The sequence below is a fragment of the Lolium rigidum genome, chromosome 7 (assembly GCF_022539505.1).
Source record: "Lolium rigidum isolate FL_2022 chromosome 7, APGP_CSIRO_Lrig_0.1, whole genome shotgun sequence".
Lineage (NCBI taxonomy): Eukaryota > Viridiplantae > Streptophyta > Magnoliopsida > Poales > Poaceae > Lolium > Lolium rigidum.
Window position 1 is genome coordinate 311,187,234 of NC_061514.1, and position 23,578 is coordinate 311,210,811.

The 23,578-nt window shown below is 47.9% G+C and overlaps 1 protein-coding gene and 1 long non-coding RNA gene across 6 annotated transcripts; both read right to left on the reverse strand.

The window, feature by feature from the left end:
• Positions 1-12,648: 12,648 nt before the first annotated feature.
• LOC124669435 lies at positions 12,649-15,593 on the reverse strand. Its single transcript, XR_006992186.1, has 3 exons — positions 15,479-15,593; positions 14,963-15,067; positions 12,649-12,898 (listed from the first exon to the last, which is right to left on the reverse strand). It is a non-coding gene; the product is annotated as an uncharacterized LOC124669435 (long non-coding RNA).
• A 711-nt stretch (positions 15,594-16,304) lies between these two features.
• Positions 16,305-20,746, reverse strand: LOC124675070 (protein FAR1-RELATED SEQUENCE 5-like). Of its 5 annotated transcripts, XM_047211134.1 has the most exons (6): positions 20,504-20,746; positions 17,621-19,727; positions 17,433-17,535; positions 17,188-17,252; positions 16,487-16,662; positions 16,305-16,355 (listed from the first exon to the last, which is right to left on the reverse strand). In XM_047211134.1, the coding sequence occupies exons 2-3, from the start codon at positions 19,235-19,237 to the stop codon at positions 17,509-17,511; spliced, it is 1,644 nt and encodes a 547-aa protein (XP_047067090.1). In that variant the 5' UTR covers positions 19,238-19,727; positions 20,504-20,746; the 3' UTR covers positions 16,305-16,355; positions 16,487-16,662; positions 17,188-17,252; positions 17,433-17,508. The 5 variants fall into 5 exon arrangements, with proteins under 5 accessions (XP_047067090.1, XP_047067092.1, XP_047067091.1 ...); XM_047211136.1 differs by lacking the exon at positions 17,433-17,535 and having other exon boundaries at positions 17,188-17,206; positions 17,965-19,727; XM_047211133.1 differs by lacking the exon at positions 16,305-16,355 and having other exon boundaries at positions 16,402-16,662.
• Positions 20,747-23,578: the final 2,832 nt, after the last annotated feature.

Genomic DNA, 23,578 nt, shown 5'->3' on the forward strand with positions numbered 1-23,578 from the left:
ACTCGCTGCAATTGTTACTCTCGCACTTTACTTACTCGTACTTTATTCAATCGTTACATCAAAACCCCCGAATACTTGTCTCGTGAGCATTTACGGTGAATCCTTCATCGAAACTGCTTGTCAACACCTTCTGCTCCTCGTTGGGATCGACATTCTTACTTATCGAAAATACTACGATACACCCCCTATACTTGTGGGTCATCAGTCACCATGAAACACACAACCAAATTGGAAAACCCAAGCCAAAAAAGGGTGTGACATGCCACCATGCACTAGTGTGCCAAATATATGCCCAATCCAAGGTGGTTTGCCGTTTTTAGTCCAAGTTAGACCGCTTTGGCCCCAAAAACCCTTGTTTCGGCACCTCCCGACCATGGGTCACCATGAAACACACAACCAAATTGGAAAACCCGAGCCAAGAAAGTGTGTGACATGCCACCATGCACTAGTGTGCCAAATACATGCCCAATCCAAGGTGGTTTGCCATTTTAGGCCATGTCAGACCGCTTTGGCCCCAAAAACCCTTGTTTCGGCACCTCCCGACCATGGGTCACCATGAAACACACAACCAAATTGGAAAACCCAAGGAAAGAAAGTGTGTGACATGCCACCATGCACTAGTGTGCCAAATACATGCCCAATCCAAGGTGGTTTGCCATTTTTAGGCCAAGTTAGACCGCTTTGGCCCCAAAAAACCTTTGTTTCGGCACCTCCCGACCATGAGGTCACCATGAAACACACAACCAAATTGGAAAACCCAAGCCAAGAAAGGGTGTGACATGCCACCATGCACTAGTGTGCCAAATATATTCCCAATCCAAGGTGGTTTGCCATTTTTAGGCCAAGTTACACCGCTTTGGCCTCAAAAACCCTTTTTTCGGCAACTCCCGACCATGGAGTCACCATGAAACACACAACCAAATTGGAAAACCCAAGCCAAAAAAGGGTGTGACATGCCACCATGCACTAGTGTGCCAAATATATGCCCAATCCAAGGTGGTTTGCCGTTTTTAGGCCAAGTTAGACCGCTTTGGCCCCAAAAACCCTTGTTTCGGCACCTCCCGACCATGGGGTCACCATGAAACACACAACCAAATTGGAAAACCCAAGCCAAGAAAGGGTGTGACATGCCACCATGCACTAGTGTGCCAAATATATTCCCAATCCAAAGTGGTTTGCCATTTTTATGCCAAGTTAGACCGCTTTGGCCTCAAAAACCCTTTTTTCGGCACCTCCCGACCATGGGGTCACCATGAAACACACAACCAAATTGGAAAACCCAAGCCAAAACAGGGTGTGACAGGCCACCATGCACTAGTGTGCCAAATATATGCCCAATCCAAGGTGGTTTGCCGTTTTTAGGCCAAGTTAGACCGCTTTGGCCCCAAAAACCCTTGTTTCGATCGGCACCTCCCGACCATGGGGTCACCATGAAACACAGAACCAAATTGGAAAACCCAAGCCAAAAAAGGGTGTGGCATACCACCATGCACTAGTGTGCCAAATATATGCCCAATCTAAGGTGGTTTGCCAGTTTTAGGCCAATTTAGACCGCTTTGGCCCAAAAAACCCTTGTTTCGGCACCTCCCGACCATGGGGTCACCATGAAACACACAACCAAATTGGAAAACCCAAGACAAAAAAGGGTGTGACATGCCACCATGGACTAGTGTGCCAAATATATGCCCAATCCAAGGTGGTTTGCCGTTTTTAGGCCAAGTTAGACCGCTTAGGCCCCAAAAACCCTTGTTTCGGCACCTCCCGACCATGGGTCACCATGAAACACACAACCAAATTGGAAAACCCAAGCCAAGAAAGTGTGTGACATGCCACCATGCACTAGTGTGCCAAATACATGCCCAATCCAAGGTGGTTTGCTATTTTAGGCCAAGTCAGACCGCTTTGGCCCCAAAAACCCTTGTTTCGGCACCTCCCGACCATGGGGTCACCATGAAACACACAACCAAATTGGAAAACCCAAGCCAAAAAAGGGTGTGGTATGCCACCATGCACAAGTGTGCCAAATATATGCCCAATCCAAGGTGGTTTGCCATTTAGGCCAAGTCAGACCGCTTTGGCCCAAAAAAAAACCTTGTTTCGGCACCTCCCGACCATGGGGTCACCATGAAACACACAACCAAATTGGAAAACCCAATCCAAAAAAGGGTGTGGCATGCCACCATGCACTAGTGTGCCAAATATATGCCCAATCGAAGGTGGTTTGCCAGTTTTAGGCCAAGTCAGACCGTTTGGCCCAAAAAACCGTTGTTTCGGCACCTCCCGACCATGGGGTCACCATGAAACACTCAACCAAATTGGAAAACCCTAGCCAAAAAAGGGTGTGACATGCCACCATGCACAAGTGTGCCAAATATATGCCCAATCCAAGGTGGTTTGGCATTTTTAGGCCAAGTTAGACCGCTTTGGCCCCAAAAACCCTTGTTTCGGCACCTCCCGACCATGGGGTCACCATGAAACACACAACCAAACTGGAAAACCCAAGCCAAAAAAGGTTGTGACATGCCACCATGCACTAGTGTGCCAAATATATGCCCAGTCGAAGGTGGTTTGCCAGTTTTAGGCCAAGTCAGACCGCTTTGGCCCAAAAAACCCTTGTTTCGGCACCTCCCGACCATGGGGTCACCATGAAACACACAACCAAATTGAAAAACCCAAGCCAAAAAAGGGTGTGACATGCCACCATGCACAAGTGTGCCAAATATATGCCCAATCCAAGGTGGTTTGCCAGTTTTAGGCCAAGTCAGACCGCTTTGGCCCAAAAAACCCTTGTTTCGGCACCTGTCGAGGGTACTCCTCGCCAATGCCCTCCGATAGGGGTTTAGGGTTGATGGAATCCTGTAGGCTGACACGAGACATCGGTTATCAGACAAGCGGGGAGAGCGATTTACCCAGGTTCGGGGCCCTCGATGAGGTAAAACCCTTACGTCCTGCCTGTCTGTTCTTTGATTATGAAGACAATGGGTTACAATGGGGTGCCGAATAGTTCGGTTGGGATCTAGTCGAGATTGCTATTGCTAGGGTTACCTAGCTCTAAGCTTTTCCTTGCTAAGATTGCTAAGATTGATCATGTCCCTCGGCAGCCCCTCTCCTGGCCTTTATATAGGAGGCCAGGTCTCAAGAGGTCTAACCGAATACGACTAGATTTATAGTAGTTTAGATCCAATCTTTCCTTGTTTATCCACTTCCTTGTCTTGCACGTCAAGGAATCTTCTGGTGCGCCGACCTAGTGGCCCATCACGCCTTCAGGTATCTTCATGGGCCTCCAATTAGTCAATACCGGATAGGGTAACGCTGGTTAATCAAAGGGTAATGCCCACGTCAGTAGCCCCCGAGTGTCTAGCCAAAGATAATTCGGGTAGAGACTTAATGCATGTCTTCTCCTGATATTCCTCTCCTTCATTGTCCTTGTTCATCTTGAATTTTCTTCATCTTCTTTTATCGGGTGCGCGTCAGTGCTCCCGATGGGAGTAGCCCCCGAGTCTAGGTACGGATGCTTGCAATCCGTGCGTAGACTCAAGTTGTTCTACTAGAATACTTTCCTCTGCCGAATTTTTTGCAGATCTTCATAGGTCTTCCGATAAACTTTCTCTATGCAAAGGATAATGAGTAACGTGCCCAACTTTTGTTGGTTAACTGCCGATGGCAAAACAACGTTACCCTACACAGAATCAAGTCCCCGGGCATGATCCTGGAGTGCAAAAAAATTTTAACGGGTGTGCACCACGTCCTCCCGATGGGAGTATTTATCGAGTCTGGGTACAGACTCAAACCTTCTTCCTTTGACTGCTTATTCTGTCGAGTCTTCTTTTATCGGGTGCACGTCAGTGCTCCCGATGGGAGTAGCCCCCGAGTTCGGATGCTTATAATCCGTGCGTAGACTCAAGTCCTTTATCCGATGATTTTTCATGTTTCCTTCGAATGCTTCTAGTTTATGACATCATTGCTGACGTGTAACTGCTGCGGGCTGATTTGACGGGTCCTGACCTGACGGGCCTGCCCTAGCTCTGTGCAATCAGTTTTTTAGGACTTGACCACTACACGCGTAACGATCGAGGTGGCTCCTCGATTTTCGCACAATCGTGGACGTAGTGGGCCGCCGGTTCCTCCCCTTCCTCAAGCGCCACGTGCTTACTTAACTCTTAACTTCTCCTCAAAATCTCCAAAGGGTGAAAAATTCCTAATCTTCTCCACGGTTCCGCAGCATCTCCTCATTCTTTCCCTTCTTCCTTCCTTCGTTATTGTCGCGCCGCCACCGCAGCTTTTCCAATCTTCCTCAGATCCCACAATGGTGAAGAAGAAGAATCCTGCCGCCGCCGCTAGCTCCACCAGCGGAGGTGCCGCCGCCAAGTCCTCCTCTTCTCTTCCGAAGGGGAGCGCTCCGAGCGCCCCTCCCCCAGCTCCGGCGCCGCCAGCGCCGCCAAGCTCAACGGTCAAATCTGGGGACTGGGTTGCATCAACCGTCACCAAGCGTGACGAGAAGAGGTCTCGAAGCCTAGGATTGATATCCTCTGATGCGGGAGATGTGATCCTTCCAGGTGCGATTTCTCGGCCTGATCCTCCTGCTGGATTTACTGTGATGTTCTTATCTTTCCTTCACCGAGGCCTTTCGCTCCCCACTCACGGATTCCTCCTCCATCTCTTGCGGACGTACAAAATCCAATTATGGCAACTTACCCCCAACTCAATCCTCCATGTTGCTGTGTTCATCACCCTTTGCGAGGCGTTTCTGGGTATTGAACCTCATTTCGGGCTGTGGAAGAAGATCTTCTATGTGAAGAGATACAGCAGTAGTAATGGGTACTTTGTCACCGGAGGAGTAGGTTTTGTCGCTCGCTCAGAAGTCAATTACTTTAATTTCCCAATGAGAGAGTCCGTGCAAGGATGGAGGCTGAAATGGTTTTACGTCAAGGACTCCTCGTCACCCGAGTGTCGGCTCCCTTGTTATGCCGATGTTTCTGAAGCCAAGCCCAAGAACTCTTGGAAAAATATTCTCTCAGCCGACGAAAGGGCTTCAGCCGAAGAATTATTTGCCAAATTCCTTCTAATCAAAGAGGCCGACGGCCAAACTATGATTGGTACATAGGTGGCAGCGGTATTCCTGAAGCGCCGAGTCCAGCCAGTCATGGCCAGAGTTCACCCGATGTGGTTGTACTCAGGTCCAAAGGATGAAACCAGGATTAATGCTTCCGATCTATCAGAAAAGGAGTTGCTTGATGAAGTCCGTCGCCTTACTTCCTTTAACCGGGAAGATTCGATTCCGCTGATCTCTTCTTATGCTCCCCTTGACGTTGATCATCCACCATCAGGGGTATTTTTCTTTCTTCACATTTCTACTATGCCTTTTTTCTTAGCCGACATAATTATCTATGTTCTTACTTGTCATTTTTCTTTGCCAGATCCCCATGGCATCTGAAAATACACGTGATTCACCGGATGATACTTCTGAGGGGAGAGGCTCCTCAATCCCCGTAGATTTTCACACCACCGAGCAAACAGGTCTAGAGGATGAATATAATGGTCTGATGGATCTCGAAGTTGCCCACACTGACCTTCCTTCCTCAGCCGATAACACTTGTGTCGCAGATGGATCAGTGCATAATGTCGACACTGATCGTGATACTTTTGTTGATGCGAACTGCGTAAGGGGCCGAAGCTTCGCTCGCGAAGAGATCAACCGGCGGCTTTGCCGATGAAGATGATCTCTTCGACATGTAAGTAGTTCCTTTCCAAAAGTTATACTTTGCCTTTTTTACTTTTCACACCCTTTTTATAATCATAGTCGACCATTCACCTTTGCAGTGACGAGGGTTTTATCGAGCCCCCGCCTAAAAAGGCCAAATCTGATGCTGCCTCGCCAGTCGTGGTGGCTTCCGAAGCTTCGGCTCCTAAGGCTGCCCCCATGGCTCAAGCATCGACTGCCTCTTCCCTTTCCAAAGGGAAGGATATTTCTCCAACTGCTGCCACTGCGGCTCCTTTTTCTGTAAGTCCTCTTCTGATTGCAATACGGATTTCTTGGAGCGTGCCTTGTTTAATTGTTTTTCTTTCTCTCTTAAGGACCTGCGAGGCGTTATCTCTTCTCTGGAGGTTTTCGCCTCCCGATTCACTTCTCTAGAAGCCGACAAGGCTCGGCTACAAGAGGAAGTCGAATCCTCTTCCTCGAAATTGGATGGCGCAGTCAAGATACCTGCTGCGGCTCGCCAAGAGATCGATTCTCTGAAGGAGGAACTAGTCAGGCTGAAAGAAAAGCTGAAGGAGGAGGAAGCATCCAAGCTGGTGGCTGAGGCTCGAGCAGCCGAAAAGGATGAAGTCCTTCGTCAATCTTCTTTGGCCTTTCTTGGTAATTTCTAACATACTTCTTGTCGAATGACGTACTTATGGATTCAAACTTTTTGTCAATGACTAAACTTTTTCCTTCCTTTCTACTGCAGAAGCAGCGAACATCCCTGTCGATGCCCTGGAAAGAGTTCCAAATAACTCCCCTGCGAATGCTGTATCAACGATTTTGCTTCTCACCAGCTTACACAAGAGCTTCTTGTGAAGGGGAAGGGAGCCTTGGCACGGATGCACTCGATGATCTTCCCCAAGATCAAGCAAGAGAAGACCCTGGGATAGCTGATCGATACCTTCGCGGTTGACACCAAGGAGGTTATCGAGGTATTCAAGCGTACATCGCGCACTTTTGGTGCTGTCCTTGCCTTCCAGCTTATGATGGGTTACGGCTTTAAGGGTGACATCGAGGAAATGACTAAGGGGCTTCCGAAAGAGCGAGACGGGCAGCTTGTTGATTTGAGCACCTTTAAGGCGTCTGCTCTTACTTGTGCCCGTCAGCTCCTTGAATTGGTTTCATCAAGGAAGTCATCGGCTGGACCCAGTTTATCGACTCAGACCCAACTCCCTTGATTCTTGTAACAAACTTGTGCCTTTGAGCTGATGCGAAACATTGTTCTGCCGCAAAACTTATGCTTGTAATAAACTCCGTGCTAGCAGTGTTGTTAGCACACTTTTTTCATGATATCACTTTCTTGCACTTCTCCCGATGGGAGTTATTTTGGATGTTCGGCTGTACCATATCCATCATCCCTTTATAACGGTATTTTCTGCAGGTCTTCCCAGTGCCCTCGTTTGTTGACGACTCATCGGGTGCTCTTCCTGAAAGTGATCGGATCCAGCGTATGAAGGACCGGGTCACGCAGATGGAAAAGGACTTACGCAGCACTTATGCCTTAGCTGCCATCGTCAATAAAAAGAGCAAGATTGCAGCCGACATGGAGCGGTACATTCTTAGCGAGCTGCATAAGGCTACCGAAAGTTTAAACTGTAAGTTTCCTGATCCCTTTGCCTGTTTGCTAGCAACTTCTTGTCTAAATCTTTACTGATTCTTTTGCCAGTCATAGCTTTGAACCATGCGGAAGAGAACAAGCGGATACACGAGCGAGTGCATGCTTTGACTCAGCTTTCCTCATCCGAAGAGATTTTCTGGCGGGAACACTCGAAGGCCTCGGCTGTCGTCAAATTTCAGGATCGAGTGCAACAAGTCCACCAGTTCTTCGACAAGTGCTACAAGGCTATGAGGGTAGTTTGGAAGACGATGTTTCCTTTGAATGCAGTTCCTCCTACTCTTTTGACTTTGATGTCTGAGTTCGGAAATGCCAAGAAGGTTCGGGAGCTAGTAAGATCTCAAGTTTTTGCAGGGGCCAAGTGTACGCTTGCCCTTGTGCTTGCTCGTTATCCTTCAGCTTGCTTGTTATCTATTGCCAATGCGACTGGTGATTTTGAAGAGCTGTATCCGAAGGTTTTAGCACCCGCCCATATAATTGTCGACAGGCTTGAGGAGGAGTCAAAGGACCTGAGGAAAGGGAAACTCCGCAAGGGTGATGTGAAGATGTAAAGTTACTTTTTGTAAATTGTTTTGGCTAGTCCATCCGAGTGTTAGGATTGTTGAGCCGAAACTTTTTATTTGGTTAATACATGAATATGTACTTTTACCATGCCGTTGGCAAATATTCAAAGGAGCAAAGCTTAATTGCCCGTTGGATGTATGTGAACTAGTTGGTCAGCAAATCATTATGAGTGATCAGCTCGTGTTGCAGGTTTTGCTAAACCTGTTGTATGCGCAACTTTGCTTCAACCGATTGTAAATTTCGACAGTCATTCCCAAATATTTCGGGTGTAATGATTCTGCTGATGAGCCCGTTGCTCTCTGATATTTCCATAAGTGAAATATCGAGCGTGGGTTGTGTATAAGTTTTCCAAACTCTTGCTTTGTACGGCACTCGTAGAGGCATCTGAAGCAGAGGGAAGGGTTAATGTCCTTATTCTTCTTTCCAGTGCTCGTAGAGGCTTTTGCCCTGGGCGCTATCTTCTGCCGCGCGTTACGTTATGCCGTTACTTGGCGGCGGCACGGTCATAGATGCTTCAGATTACTGCAATACTTTAACAAGAATCGAAACTTAAGTGCTTATTGATAGGGTAAATACGAAACTAGAGGGCGAAAACAAGAAGCCCTGTGTAAAGTAAAGGGAAAAAATTTAAAATCTAAGGGAGTGTTTTATCAAGGAAGGGGTTCTTCTCTTCTTCAGAAGCATCTTCCGATTTCTTCGTCATGCTGGTGGTTGCTGCAGCGCTATTGATTTCGCCAGGTGCCTGGGCGGCGATTGTTAGCATCTTGCCGCCTCCTATATCTTCTGCTTTGGCCACTGCCGAAACTTTTTCCGCCGATGCTTTTGCTGCTGGGGCTTCAGGAGTTGGCTTCTTCTTGATTTCCCTGTCAAGTTTTTCCTCCTTGATTTCTTGTATCATCAATCTGGGCGGGGGGTCGACAGTCTCTCGCCGTGGCCCAAACTTTGTAGCAATTCTTTGGAAGTCATGACCACAATTGTCCGAGCGCGAGAAGCTTCCGTAGACTGTGATGTTTGTCCCGTTGTTCCCTGGCATCTTCAGCTTGAGGTATGCATAGTGCGGCACAGCCATGAACTTGGCATAAGCTGGTCTCCCGAGTATGGCGTGATACTGTGATTCCCAGTTCACGACTTCAAACTCGATCTTCTCCTTCCTGAAGTTGTCGGGTTTGCCGAAGAAGACGTTCAGGTATGCCTTGCCAAGAGAGTACGCTGGTGAAGTAGGGAGTATCCCATGGAAGCGGGTGTCTGAGTCTTCCAACATTCTCATGGTGATCCCCATACTTTGAATTGTGTCAAGGAATATCAAGTGGAGTCCACTTCCTCCATCCATGAAGACTTTGCTCATCTTGAACCCTCCTATCTGTGCTTCGACCACTAGGGCGGCGTGCCCTGGTTTTGGTATAGTCATCGGGTGGTCCATTCGACTAAACGTGATCTCCTGAGACGACCACTCGACATATTCAGGAATGTTCGCCATAACACTTTCTGCCAGGTTGATTTCTCAGGTGAGATTCTTCATCTCTCTCCTTGAAACACCTGTCCTGTGGATCATACTCATTTGCCCACGTGGTGGTGGAAACGCCTCGTTGGGTTGATGAGGTTGAGCTTGCTGGACTTGATGTTGTGACGGGGGTGGCGGTGGTGGTGGTGGTAGCTGTTGCTAGCCTGCCTGCTGGATGAGTTTATGCATATCGAGGAACTGCCGACAGTCCCTGAGCAGGCGGCTAGACTTTACTTTACCATCCTTGGAATCGGTATATGAATGCAGGTAGCAAGGGGCGTTGATCTGTTCGGCGTAAGGCAATTCGGGAGTTCTCTGTGGTCGTGGTTTATAGTTGCCACGGTTCCCAGAGTTGTTCCGATTACCGTCCTGTCGATCGTCTCGCCTGTCGTCGTACCGATCATCCTGCCGATCAGAGTAACCTGCGGCCACCAAGTTATTGTCATCGTAACTGCGGTTCTTCCTTCTCTTGTTCCGATCCCTTCGACCACCCGAATCATGCTTCGGCTGGTCATCCTCTTCGTCGTCACTGCGCTGTCGTGGCTTTCGGACGTTGTCTTCACCATCGGCCCAGCTGTTGGCGATTTCCATTAATTTGGTTATGGTTTTCGGCTTCTTGCGCCCAAGTTCTTCTATATAGCTTTCACGTCGGATGCCATCACTGAAAGCGTCGATTGCTCTGTCGACGGATACGTCTTCCGCAGCATTCAGGAGTTTGGTGAACCTCCCGATATATGCGCGCATCGACTCCTTCTGCTTTTGCCCGACGGTCCGTAACTCCTCGATCCCGACGGGCCTTTTGTAGGTTGCTTGAAAGTTAGCGACAAAAGCTTCTACTAGGTCATCCCATGACTTGATGGATCCCTTTGGCAGCCCTCTGAGCCAGGCTCGTGCTGAGTCCTTTAGGTAAAGCTGCAGGAATTGCATTGCTGCTATCTGATTCCCTTTTGCGGCAGTCATCGTCTGCAGATAGTCCTCTATCCAGGATCTTGGCTCCTGCTGCCCATCATATTTGGCGGCGTCGGTAGGTGTAGGTTTGAACTTCTTGGGTGGCATCGCCTCCCGAATTTTGTAGCTCAAACAATCGGCTCCTCTAAGCTCGCCGTCGTTCTCCTGGGTCTCGTCCGAAGAATCACTGTCAAGTTCTTCTCTGATGGCGCGTCGCCGCCTTGCTTTGTCGATCCTGCTCTGTGTGATTTCGTCCCGAGCGTCTTTTGCGCGATGCTTTGACCCGCTGGCCTGCAGGGTCTTCTCTTTCGGTGGAACTAGATTGTGTCCTAGTATCGCAAGACTTTCCAAAGCGCCACGATGGGCCTGAGCCATGGATCCTTCGGGACGCTGGTTAATGAGGTATGCCGCAAGGTTGGTTGTTGCTCCCGCAACGGTTTTTGGCCGTGGCATGCCCGCGGTGTCCGTGGTCATAAAAGACTTGGTCAGGTTTGATGTTATCTCCCTTGCGTCATCTTCCGAAAGCCTGGACATTCTCGATCGATGTTTGCCTCCTCCGTGGGTACTTCGAGAGGCACTCCCCGCGAGCCCCTTCGTCGCTCGCTGGACCGGTCTGCCGCAGATAGGCGTCTCTCGAGGGTGGCTTGCTCCTTAGACAGGCGCTCCCGATTTTTCTCCAATATGGAGCGGTAAGCATTGAGTGTGCCAACCGTGGTTCCCGCCGAAAGCGGCGTGTTGTTGAGTACGGCTGCCTTGGCCGCTGCCCACTCTTCTTCTGTAATGGTGTGGTCGCTATTGTCACTGGTGGCGCTATTCTCAAAACTAGCCCGCCTGCTGGAGCGAGGGGTGCGTTCTCCGTCTCCCCTATTAGCGACGTAAACTTGGAGGGGCGCCACTCTTCGGGTGTCTCCTCGGGCGATGCTGCCGATGCTATCCTCTCCCGATGAATAGTAGGCGTTGCGGATGAATGGCGTGTCGCTTGACCCTAGTCCATGCCCGGTGTCGCAGTTCATGCGATGAGTACGAGGTCAGCTCCGAGGGCACGGGGTCATCAGATCCGACCGACATGGACGATGCCGAACGAGGAGTCGACGGTGCGGACGGACTCGACGGGCTTGTCAGGCCAGCCGAAAGGTCGGGTGTCGACGATGCGCTTGGACTCGTTGATCTGGAGATAGGAGATTCCAGCAGCCGAAGAATTCCTTCTGAGTTGACGTTGTAGTGGACGCTTTCGAAAGCCATCTCCATGTTGCCTTGTAGACCAGAGAAGGTCGAGCGAGATGATTCGCTGTGCGGGGTGAATTCGTAGGAGCCAAAACGGATCGGGCTTCCCAGATGAGGCGATGATGGTGCCGATGAAGCTGCCGATGACATGACGGGTTCAGCCGATGTCCGATCTTGTGCCGACGAAGCTTCCACGAACGGCGCCAATTGTCGAGGGTACTCCTCGCCAATGCCCTCCGATAGGGGCTTTGGGTTGATGGAATCCTGTAGGCTGACACGAGACATCGGTTATCAGACAAGCGGGGAGAGCGATTTACCCAGGTTCGGGGCCCTCGATGAGGTAAAACCCTTATGTCCTGCCTGTCTGTTCTTTGATTATGAAGACAATGGGTTACAATGGGGTGCCGAATAGTTCAGTTGAGATCTAGTCGAGATTGCTATTGCTAGGGTTACATAGCTCTAAGCTTTTCCTGGCTAAGATTGCTAAGATTGATCGTGTCCCTCGGTAGCCCCTCTCCTGGCCTTTATATAGGAGGCCAGGTCTCAAGAGGTCTAACCGAATACGACTAGATTTACAGTAGTTTAGATCCAATCTTTCCTTGTTTATCCGCTTCCTTGTCTTGCACGTCAAGGAATCTTCTGGTGCGCCGACCTAGTGGCCCATCACGCCTTCAGGTATCTTCATGGGCCTCCAATTAGTCAATACCGGATAGGGTAACGCTGGTTACTCGAAGGGTAATGCCCACGTCAGCACCTCCCGACCATGGGGTCACCATGAAACACACAACCAAATTGGAAAACCCAAGACAAAAAAGGTTGTGACATGCCACCATGCACTAGTGTGCCAAATATATGCCCAGTCGAAGGTGGTTTGCCAGTTTTAGGCCAAGTCAGACCCCTTTGGCCCAAAAAACCCTTGTTTCGGCACCTCCCGACCATGGGGTCACCATGAAACACACATCCAAATTGAAAAAACCCAAGCCAAAAAAGGGTGTGACATGCCACCATGCACAATTGTGCCAAATATATGCCCAATCCAAGGTGGTTGGAGTATTTTGTTCCTAAGACCTTTTACTGTAGATTTAATATGAAGTAATAGAAACATCGCAATGGGGTAAATTTCGAAAGCTTGCAGAGTTCATACATGAATTTGAGATCACGGTTGGAGGCCAAGTAGTCGCTTTAGAGCGGTCCAGATCAGTCTGAAACCTGCTCCAACATTTACAATGAAAATTGTATGCATTGTCTGCATAATTTATGCACGGTTGGTCATCAGAAATGTGGAAGACGCCTCTATTTTTTCCTATTCAAAAAATCAAGAAAACAAGCACCTTAGTTACCAATTAGACTGCAACTAACCAAAAGAATACAACTAATCAAACCCTACGTTTTTAGCAGCCAACAAAACCCCACAGTGAACTCTTAGTAGCACAATGGCCATACTTTTAATTATCGATTTGGGATACAGATGAAATATGGTAAAACTGATGCAGAAATACTCAGATCCAAGATTTCAGTTCACAGAATAGGGAAATCACATCTAACAACATAAAATTATTGGAGAGGATAAAATTTCTCTTAGATATACTCTTGGATATCAATTGTACCATGCGTAAAATATACATAGTTTTACTATGCACATAATTTGACGTCTTGTTATTCACCAAATGAATAATTAAGATTAACTGAAGGATATGTATTGTAGGACCATGGATTCAAAGGTGTGTCACAACAATGTTGAGGTGGATAAGCAACTGTATCACGAACGTGACGAGATGGACAAGAGGGTGCAGTGCGAGCGTGATGACATGGACAACAAGGTGAGGCAGAACGTGCAGCCGTGGACAAGGTGATGAAGCAGGAGCACGAGAAGATGGTCCAGAAGTTCAAAAGTATCCATGAGCGAGACGAAAATGAAGTTGAAGTCAGAGCGTGAGGAGATGGACCGGAAGGTGATGGAAGAACGTGCAGCCACGGATCGGGCGTTCAAGCGGGAGCATGAGAAATTGGAGAAACAGTTCAAGAAGATCCGTAAGGACATGAACCAGAAGTTGCAGCAGGACCGCGATGACATGGACCGCACTATAGAGCTCGAACGAGCCAAGATGGACTGCAAGAATATGCAGGCACGTGCGGACATGGACCAGAAGTTGCGGCAAAGCGAGAGGAGCTAGAATCCAAGGCCGTGCTGGAGCAAGTCAACCAGGAAGCGAAGATCATGCAGGACCATGCAAGGATGGATCGAAAGGTACATTTCTTCATTTCATATTTTGTTCATCGTTTCGCCAACCAACATACCATGACCATTCTATAACAATTGCAAGCTACGACTAACAATATACAATTTCAGATCCCTCCAACCGAACAATCGGACTCAAAATCCCGCCCGGTAAGTATGTCGCACCGATGCTATGCACATCTAAAATTCTGTATGTATATAAACATAATGGGATAACTGTTATTGTAGGGACTTGTAATGGATTTTAGTATTTACAAGGACAGGGAACTTTCTGATATCCCAAAAGGATACCTTGAAGGAAAACCTGGTTCGATAATAATTAATGATCCTGGTAAAGTGGAGTGGTATCTGATGGTGGAACAGTTAGCTCCTCACGATTATAGAGGACTAGCAGATTTGTACTACATAGAGCCTGGATGCATACCACCAAACGGAATGGTCTTGATCGAAGGTCCAGAGCATGTAGAGCAAATGATGCAAGCTCTCAAAGGAAGGAAAAAATGTGATCTGTACATTGTCAGGAATGGTCCACCCTCAATTGATTGTTATGGTTATGATGGCTATTATGACATGGCTGAAGAAGAGGTAGCTTACGTTGACAAATTTTTACATATTTTACAAAAAAAATTCTCTACATTCCTTCTATGTTGATCGTAATGATCTTTCATGATTTTGGACAGGATTCATGGGGGGAGGCCAGTGATAGGGGCGAGTGGGACACGGAGGAAGCTGGGTCATCACCACAGATGGAGCAACCTGAACTGAACACTCATAAGAGGGCGTTGAACTTTAGCAGCGACGACGATGACACAAGCACATAATCTCTACTCTCGTTTACAAAAACCTTAGTTCGGCCACTCTCTATGGTTTCCTGTTTGATCACTTTACCTTACGCAGTAATCTCTACTCTTATTTATGTGATTACAGATGCTATTAGGGTGTTATTTGCATTCTTATTTTGAACAAATGTGTGTGCTACTGGTTAAATTTTACTAAATTTTATGAAGCTACTGGTTAATATCTATGTCTGCCATATATTTTCCATTCTCTTAATTGCAAGGTGTCTCCAATTTATTAGCATATTTCATCATAATTGTAATTCAACCAAAGATTATCGAGTATTCTTACCTTCCAAGCCAGTTGGTTGCTTCATGTTAAGATGATGAGGGCTAGCAATAGCATGCTGCTTGCTAGTTGGAAATCTGGTCTTGGCTACAGATTTTCCATTATTGTCTGCAGCACAAAGCAAGGAAATATACATATAAGTGTTGCTCATAGAAGCTGGAAAGATCATTTTTCTTCCGACTGGAAACAAATGTACTAGTAAATTAGAACTAGCACAAATACTTCATATAAAGTAAGTGGAAAACTGTGAATGCAGTTCTTGCCTATGTTTTTGCAGCACATTGCTACCACAGGTACAATCAATGTTAACATCAGTCCACATTTCAAATTATTCATGCCAGAAATTTCAACAATGTTTTGAACACAAAATAGCGCCACCTAGCAGGTTTTTCCTTTCAACCAGTTTGTTCATGCAAACTTTTCTAGTACATACCGGCAATACATTTGTAACTAAGCCAAAGGTTAACAGTAGAACAAGAAGGTATGCATATACTGCACAAGAATTATCTTTTTGTTCACCTCAACACAATGTAGTACTCCCTCCGGCCCGATTTAGATGACTCGGCCCATGCACAATTACCATTTTGTGAAAACCCCATTGCGGGTTTAATTCTTCTTAGCTGTGGTACTCAAATCAAAATCAATCTTGATCCCGAGGCAGTCCCGTGCCGGAGCTCCATCCCCATCCGGTGCCGCGCCGGAGCTGGGCTCGCGCGCCCGACGTAGACGGTGAGACCGCACCCCGCCAGCCGTTCGCGACCGCTCCAGGACCAGAGGAGGCCAGCAGCAGAGGAGGCCGACGTTCCCCTCCCATGCCGGAGCTCCGTCCCCGTCCCACGCCGGAGCTCCGTCCCCGTCCCGCGCCGGAGCTAGGCTCGCGCGCTCGACGTTGAGGTGAGCCCGCACCCCCTCCGGCCATCCGCGGCCGCTCCAGGAGCAGAAGAGGCAGGGCCTGCACGACGTGATCCAGGCGTCGGAGATCCAGCAGGTGCTGGACATCGGCAGCGTGCAGACGTACGTAGCCAACACTGACTCGTGCACATACTTTGCAAGATAGATGCTGCAGCTCAATAATGAAACGGGAAGTCCACATAATCTGAGTTTCTGTTGAGTGACAGCGCAAGCAACGCAAGGTTTTGTGTTCAGTTAACTGCAGTTTCTACAGTGAACACAAGCACAAGTACTCCCTGCAAATCCTAGAGTGTGTGCTGAAAAGTGTACAGCACACCAAACTTGTATAGAATTTCAGAGCAAGTATTTGAATAACTTCACAAAAACCATACATTATCAGATTGAAGTACATTGGACAAGAGGCTGGCCAAGTAACATTCCAGGTCACTGTGAATAGATAAATTGGAAATATGTGCAGGTTACATTCCAGGTCAATTCCAAGTCACTGTGAAAAGATAAATTGGTAGAATGTGCAGGTTACATTCTAGGTCACATTCCAGGTCACTGTGAATAGATAAACATATATAAAGATGCACACCACTCTAATATCGAGAAAGAAAAACATCATATGCTTACCAAATGTTGGTAGCAATGAACAGAGCCTTAATGGAGAAATGCCAGAACTATATTCACATGTGCAATGAACAGAGCCTTAATGGAGAAATGCCAGAGCCTTAAGGAGGGGAAAAGCTACGGCCAGGAGGAGTTTATTCCATGTGCTATGATCTCGGTATAATGGTGCGATGATCTGCCTGGTCACAGTTACAATGGCTGCTGATTCATATATGATCTAGACATATTGTTCAAGAAGAAATTGAATAGTACACAGCAGATAACTTAGACATTTTTGCTGTGGACTATACCATGACAATATATGATCTAGACATGTGCGTGTAAACCTTCTATTGATTTCAAAACGAGGATGCCAGAATCTCATTTTGCAGAGTAATCAGTACGGGCTCAGTTACGTATGGCTATTGATTTTAACTTTACTCTGAGATCCTTGTATAGATTATTTCGTACCATATCAAATGTAAAAGAGATCATATCATTTCAATGCTAACTGCCATCACATTTCAACTGTTATATGCAGAAAAAAATTGAGTTTGCACAGCAATTAGCCTAGCTTTTACAAAGGTTGAATTAGCTGAACAATGCATATCTTAAATCTGTCGAATACATAGTACACTGGTTACACCTACTGAATGTAGAACAGATGATCTGCAAAGTGCAGAGTACAGAATTCAGTAATCGCAAAGTTTTTGTGCCATGCCTACCTACAGAGGGATAAAGTTCAATAAATTTGTGCCATTCTCAGGCCGACGCCCTTCCCGCTAACAACCTGCACATGAAGTGAAGCGCATTTGTTAGAGACGATGGTGCACGGTTCACTTCGCATCTTCAGAAATCAGGTAAAACTGGCTAGCGAATTCAGATGGTTTAGCAGGATAATCCCACGGATCGGTAGCAAAATTGACACTTCGCCCTCTGGCCTGATTTAGTTGAGAGCGGAGCTGCTGACCTTGACAGTGAAGTCGTGGACGGAGGTGGCGGACGACACGGCGGCCATGCTGGAGCGGACGGCCAGGTGAAGAGAGCTAACAAGGCTCTGTCAGATTGTTGTCCTGCACAAGAAACAAATTTTTTATTCCGCTCACTATATTCGCAAGTCAACCACATGCAAAAATCAACTTTTGTTTGATTTACTACCTCTATCCACTTGGCACATTTACGCCTATTGTGACCCTCCAACCTGCAATAACCGCATTTTGAGTTTGATCTTTTCCGCTTCTTCTTCATTCTTTTCTTCGGTGCACCTCGGCCTTGCACATGCACAGGATCTAGAACCTTCTCCAATTCTCCAGAATCAAGTCGTGCCGTTTGAGGCAGCACCGGCCCATACCTCATGCATTCCTTGTGACCACTGGATGATTCCTTCCTATCATCTTGTACATTTAGAACCATCTTCAGATGCTCATATGCTTCAACAGAATGAGCTGCTGAGAAACATTTCGCGTGACTCAAGTTCCGTAGCTCACGGTACCTCCTCAGACTTGCCGAATAATCATACATGCAGTTCTTTCTTGCCCCAGGACATGCGGCCTTTGCACTCATCGTCCACCTAGTAGGAACACAACAACTCGGAAGTCGTTTTACTTCTAATAATCCCAATATGTAAAATATGTGGGAACATGGTGTGCCTAAGCATTCCAGCTTGCGGCAAGAACAAGAAATCCTCTCCGAAGAACCTTCCTTTTTCTCATACTCCACTTGGAAATTCTCTCCTCTATGCTTCTTAGCCACAACAAATGTGGTCAAATCATCTGTATCTAGTATTTCACCGCTGAGGGTACAATTCCTGACAGCATTTGTGCTATATCTGACCAAAACAAACATTGCAGGTGTGAAAACTTGTGCAGCGTGTTTCTCAAGACTAGAAGCATCCACCTCTGTAAATGGAACGGACTGCAAGGCAACAATGTCTAGCACCGCCTCATTTAGGCGTCGTGTCGAAAGACAACGCTCATAGTGCTCTACCATTTTAAACAATGTCATGCTACCATCAAGATGCGTATGCAGAACAGAGTTTAGGCTCTCACTCCTTTGATTACTGCTCAATCCTAGGAAACAGCGTCCCACCAGATATGGAGCACACCACAACTTCCTCATCTTATACATCTGATGCAACCACGACTCCTCACTTGTTACTTTATTCCTTTCTAAGAAATCTACCCATTTGCTCTCATGCTCTTGTATGGAAGAACGATCATATATGAAAGATCTGAATTCTTCCTTAACCGCATCATCACTCAGATGACGTACAATGTTCTCTTGAATGTGCCATACACACAGCTTATGAACCGTGTCAGACCAGACCACTCTGATTGCTCTCTGCATTGCCAAGTCCCCGTCAGTGATCACGGATATCGGGTGCTTATTGGCCATTGCTTTAGAAAAGGTCCACAGCATCCACTCGTATGCCTCGCCTGTTTCATGAGAAATAATACCACATCCAAAAATAACAGTGCTGCGGTGGTGATTCAGCCCAACAAAAGGCACAAAGGGCAGATTGTACTTATTAGTCCTGTAGGTGCTATCAAAAACAACAACGTCGCCAAAAGCCTCGTAGTCACGCCGGGATTGACTATCAGCCCAGAACAATCCCTTCAAATGACCCTCTCGGTCAACCAAGTACTTGAAGAAAAAATCTGGATCTCTCTCCTGTCGCGCCATCATCAGTTTTGGCATCACCGGCAGCAACTGTTTCCTGCTTATATTGATTGCAGAAATTATATATGTCCCTTGTGGTGCATCCAACTTCATCATATCCACCGTACTGCATCATCAAGATATCCATGATTTTGTGTTTGCGGATCCCAGATATTTCCATCTCTACAATGTCCGCTTTCTGCTCGTCGCTGATTCTTCTGTGAGAACGCAGCAGGCAAGCAAGATCCGGTGGGGCCAGAGGATGGGTGTGTTCATCGATGAAATCCTTCACAAACCACCGACCTGTTTCCTTGAGTTTTGCAATGACCAATTTGGCTCGACACCCAACACGAGTGAGATGCCGTGGCCTCCTCTTCCTATCTTCTCTCTTCATGTGCTTCTCTTCTCGCGAACCTTGACGACTACAGACAAGTTTCCTCAGAATTATCTCCTGGTTGGCTTCATCCCACTCAACATAGCTTTTCCGCAGACTAAAACCTTTCTCAAGAGCATAGCTGTTATAGAACTCAAAGGCATCATCCTCACTAGCAAAAGTCTTGCTGACGATGTCATAGTACTCACGCGCAGACTCATCGCCCATGTCTTCCTGCGTATCACATACAAATTAGCAATTACTAGTTTTATCATGTCAAATAAACAATGAGAAAACAATTTGTGTTAACTGAAAAGGGAGTCTGTGTTGTATTACTAGTTGGGCTTTCCACAATGAATTTCCATAGTTCCTTGGTGGTTCATGCAAGTGACAAGGGAGTCTGTGTTGTTTTTAATGTAACATCTGTAGGTGACCCAAGTTGTCTTGAAAAATATATGTTCCATATCGGTTGCTTCCATGATTGGAAGAACTGAATCTTAGAAAATGCAACTTGGATGGATGAAAGGGCCATTTGTTCAGTGATTGTTTGATGAGTTTCTGGTGGTCTATTTAATTCCTGTTATGTCTAATTGGATAAAGGATCTTTTGGAAATTTATTATCAACCACAAAACTGAACTAGATTCAGATATGCAGAAAGACTCCGATGCCCCCTATGAATTATTCATTCTCTCACAATATAATATATAAGAGCTCTGCTGCATTTTTCATTGCTTACCAAGAGGTTCATATCTCTGAAAGTAGCCTTTTCTCAACCTATTATTTGGTTCTCGGTGTTGTTTGAATTATGATATTGCCTGTTTGTCATTGCTTAGCAAGAGGCAATAATCATTTTCGAAACTTGCAGGGATATAATCATTTTCGAAACTAGGCTATTCCACACAGAGGAGAAAGAAGGCACTCAGTACAGTACATACCAAACACTTTCAACTGGAAAACAATTGGGCTTACTGTTACTCAAGAACCGAGCAGATATGGGTGGATTGTGTACCTTAGATGTGATTGAGGTGCTCTTCACTGTCAGGTGGAGAACACCGGCGCGGAGGTGGCGGTGGGTGCAGGGGCGACGCCGGCGCGGGGTTTCACCAGCCGAAGTGTGCGTCCACGAGGCCTACGAATCCGCCTCCGTCGCAGGCCAGTCCACCCGCGCGACAGAGATATCCGGCGATGGGCGCCGGCGCTGCAGGGGTTCCGCGGAAGCAGTGCCGCAGCGGAAGGTGTTCGGCGACGGCAGGGAAACTGGTCCGGCCGTGGGCGCCGTCGCTGCAGGGGACGGTTGCGGCAGCGGAAGGTGTTCGGCTGCAGGTGCTCCGCGGCAGGGGTTCGGCTACACGGGCTCCACGGCCGCAGTGATTGGCGGCGGCAGGGATTCGCCCAGGAGGCAGAGGAGCAGAGAGGATCGGGGGAATTGCAGATGGAGCTGTGTGGTCGTGCGATGTGGGGCGGTTGCCATGCGAAGTTACCACAATACCCTTAGAACGTTAAATTAAAATACAAAATTAAATGGTTAGATCGGACGGCTAGAATAAATTCTGGCGGTAGTACTGGGTAGTACTCCGTAGTACCGCCCAATCACCGTAACACAGGAGGAGGAGCACACTCAAATTCCTTCCTAACTTTGTCAACCCACAAAGAATCCGTAGAAAAATATTCATCGCCCGGGCGGACGGAAATATTCCAAACCCGCTAATAGTGTCGCGTCCCCAAAATGTAGCCTTTGGAGGACGCTATTTCTTTGTGTTGGGTGTCTATCCAGCCGCGTCCACCAAATAGAAATATATTATTTTTAAATTTTATCGAAAACGGTCTAATTCATTCAAACTTGCTATATATTACACGGATTTGAATGAAACTCGATAAAATTTAAACCTAAATTCTAAACTAGTAGTACTTGGCCCAGAGGGGTTGTAGTACTCGTGCAAGTTGTACATGCTGTCGTTGACGACGTCCTGCTTGTCGCGCTGTTGGTGGGCTCGTCCTTCACCGTGCCTCTGGGCCCAGCTTCGCTGTCGTGGGTCAGGTCGACGAGTGGCATTCCGGCGTCGTGGATGGACATGACGATCGCCGCGTCGATGTTGCCCCTCCAGACGTCCTTGTCGTTCAACGATGCCATGAATGCCGAGTTCAGCCCTAGGAAGTCCTCATGGTTGTCGCTGATGGCATTGAGACGCTGTCGATGCATGTACTCCGCCATCTTCGCGGCCTTCGCGGCCTCCTCGTCGTTCGGCTCCTCCTTCACCTTTGGCTTCGTTCCCGGATGCACGCCTCTACTGCTGCCGCGCTGGTTCGCAGATGATGATTCCACCGTCGTTGCGGCCACGCCTCCGAATTACGGGTGGCATCGCGTACACGTGCTCCTCCTTCATCTCGGGCTTCGGTACAGTGTACGGTGTGGCGCGGTACGAGGAAGGCGTCGACCGCGTCGGTCCCGAAGAAGACGAGTGCGAGGGGGATGAGCCCGTCCTCCTTGGCTGCTAGCGTGCCGGAGGTAGAGGAGATGGCGGCGGAGAAGGCGCCATTACTAACCTGAGGGCGCCGTCGTGGATTCCGTCGACGACGTCCGGGCGTGTCAACCCGGGAACTCCCCAAAAACGGAGGCGCCCCTCTCTGTTCCCATGTTGGTCCTGCCAGCGAGGCCATCGGTGCTGGCCATGTCGGCGTCGTACTGCGCCTGGTAGAAGTCCGCCCACCAGTCGTCGTTGCCGGTGGGGCACCAAGTGGGATCTGTGCGCTCCTCGACGCTGAGGCGCTCGCGATGGGCTCTGATCGTGTCCCTCCAATGCTTCATGCCCGACGGCGGCGACGGGATGCCGATCCCGTTGACGACCATCCCGCACCTGCCGCTGCTTGGAAGACACATGCCCGACGGGACCGAAGTGCGCGTGGTACAACGCCCATGCTTCCGCCCCGCGAGGATGCCGCACCCGAAGCCATTCCTGGCGAGCGCGCTTTTGCGGGACGACGATATTCCAAGAAAAAAAAAGGTGGCGAGAGGAAGGAAGGAGACGGCGGCTGTCAAGAGCGGCGCGGCGAGAATGGAATGTGAAAGGGACGAGAAGGAAGGAGGGAGCTCTCTTTATACATCGGCAGGCGAAGCGGCATCGGGAACGTTGGCCGCAATAAACGCCGGTGCGAATGGCCACGCAGCCAAGCGCAACGAGACGCTTCACTGCGTTGCCTGGGAAAGCCGCGATGCCATTAACGTCGCTTGACCCGAGGTATGCGACGGGTTTCGGACTTCCGTGTCAATGATGCGTCGTGCTTGCCACTCGCGACACAATTTCGCGCTTTGTCCAGTTCGCCTAAAGCGTTACCTGTGGAGTGGGGACGGGCTCGGGACGCCGGACATCGTATTAAGCTGCGCCGGACGAAAAGGACCTTTGGGACGCGCAACTAGGGCCGATTAAATATCCGACGCCCCAAAAGCTTTTAGAGACCGCTTTGGGGGATGGAACTGAAGATGCTCTAACGAGAGGATTTTGGGTCAGGGAACATCAATGCGCATGAGCTAGGAGCATGGTTTTAAATAGCCGCCTACAGGCTATAGCCGTGGCCTCTCAAAATAGCTATAGCTCGGATATAGGTTGGTTATAGCCGGCTATTTAAGAACTTAGGCACCTCTAGTCGGGCTGTAGCAGTTAGCCGCATCAGAGGCTAGGAGTAAATTTCAAATTTTGAATAAATTTCAAATCTCAACAATTTATTCAAATTTAAAAAACAACTTTGAACATTTTTTATATCCTGAAAGGTTTCAAATCTGATTTGTTTTGAAAGTATCAATAGAAAAAAATCACAGAACCTTTTTCCTTGGGCGGCTGGGCCAGCCCAACATGGAGAAAAATACGCTTTTCTCGTGTAGGCCGTGTGGTGGCCAACCCGTCAGCGGCTGGGTTTTTTGTGCAGTACTTGTCAGCTTTCGGCCCGCTAATCTGTGGCTGTAACTGTCAAGTTTCGCGAAAAAATCAATATATTTATAGTCTATGTAAAAATAAGAAAATATATGGTGTGAAAAGCATTTTTATCAATGAATTTTATCTTTTCTTGCACACGTCACACGATAAGTCGA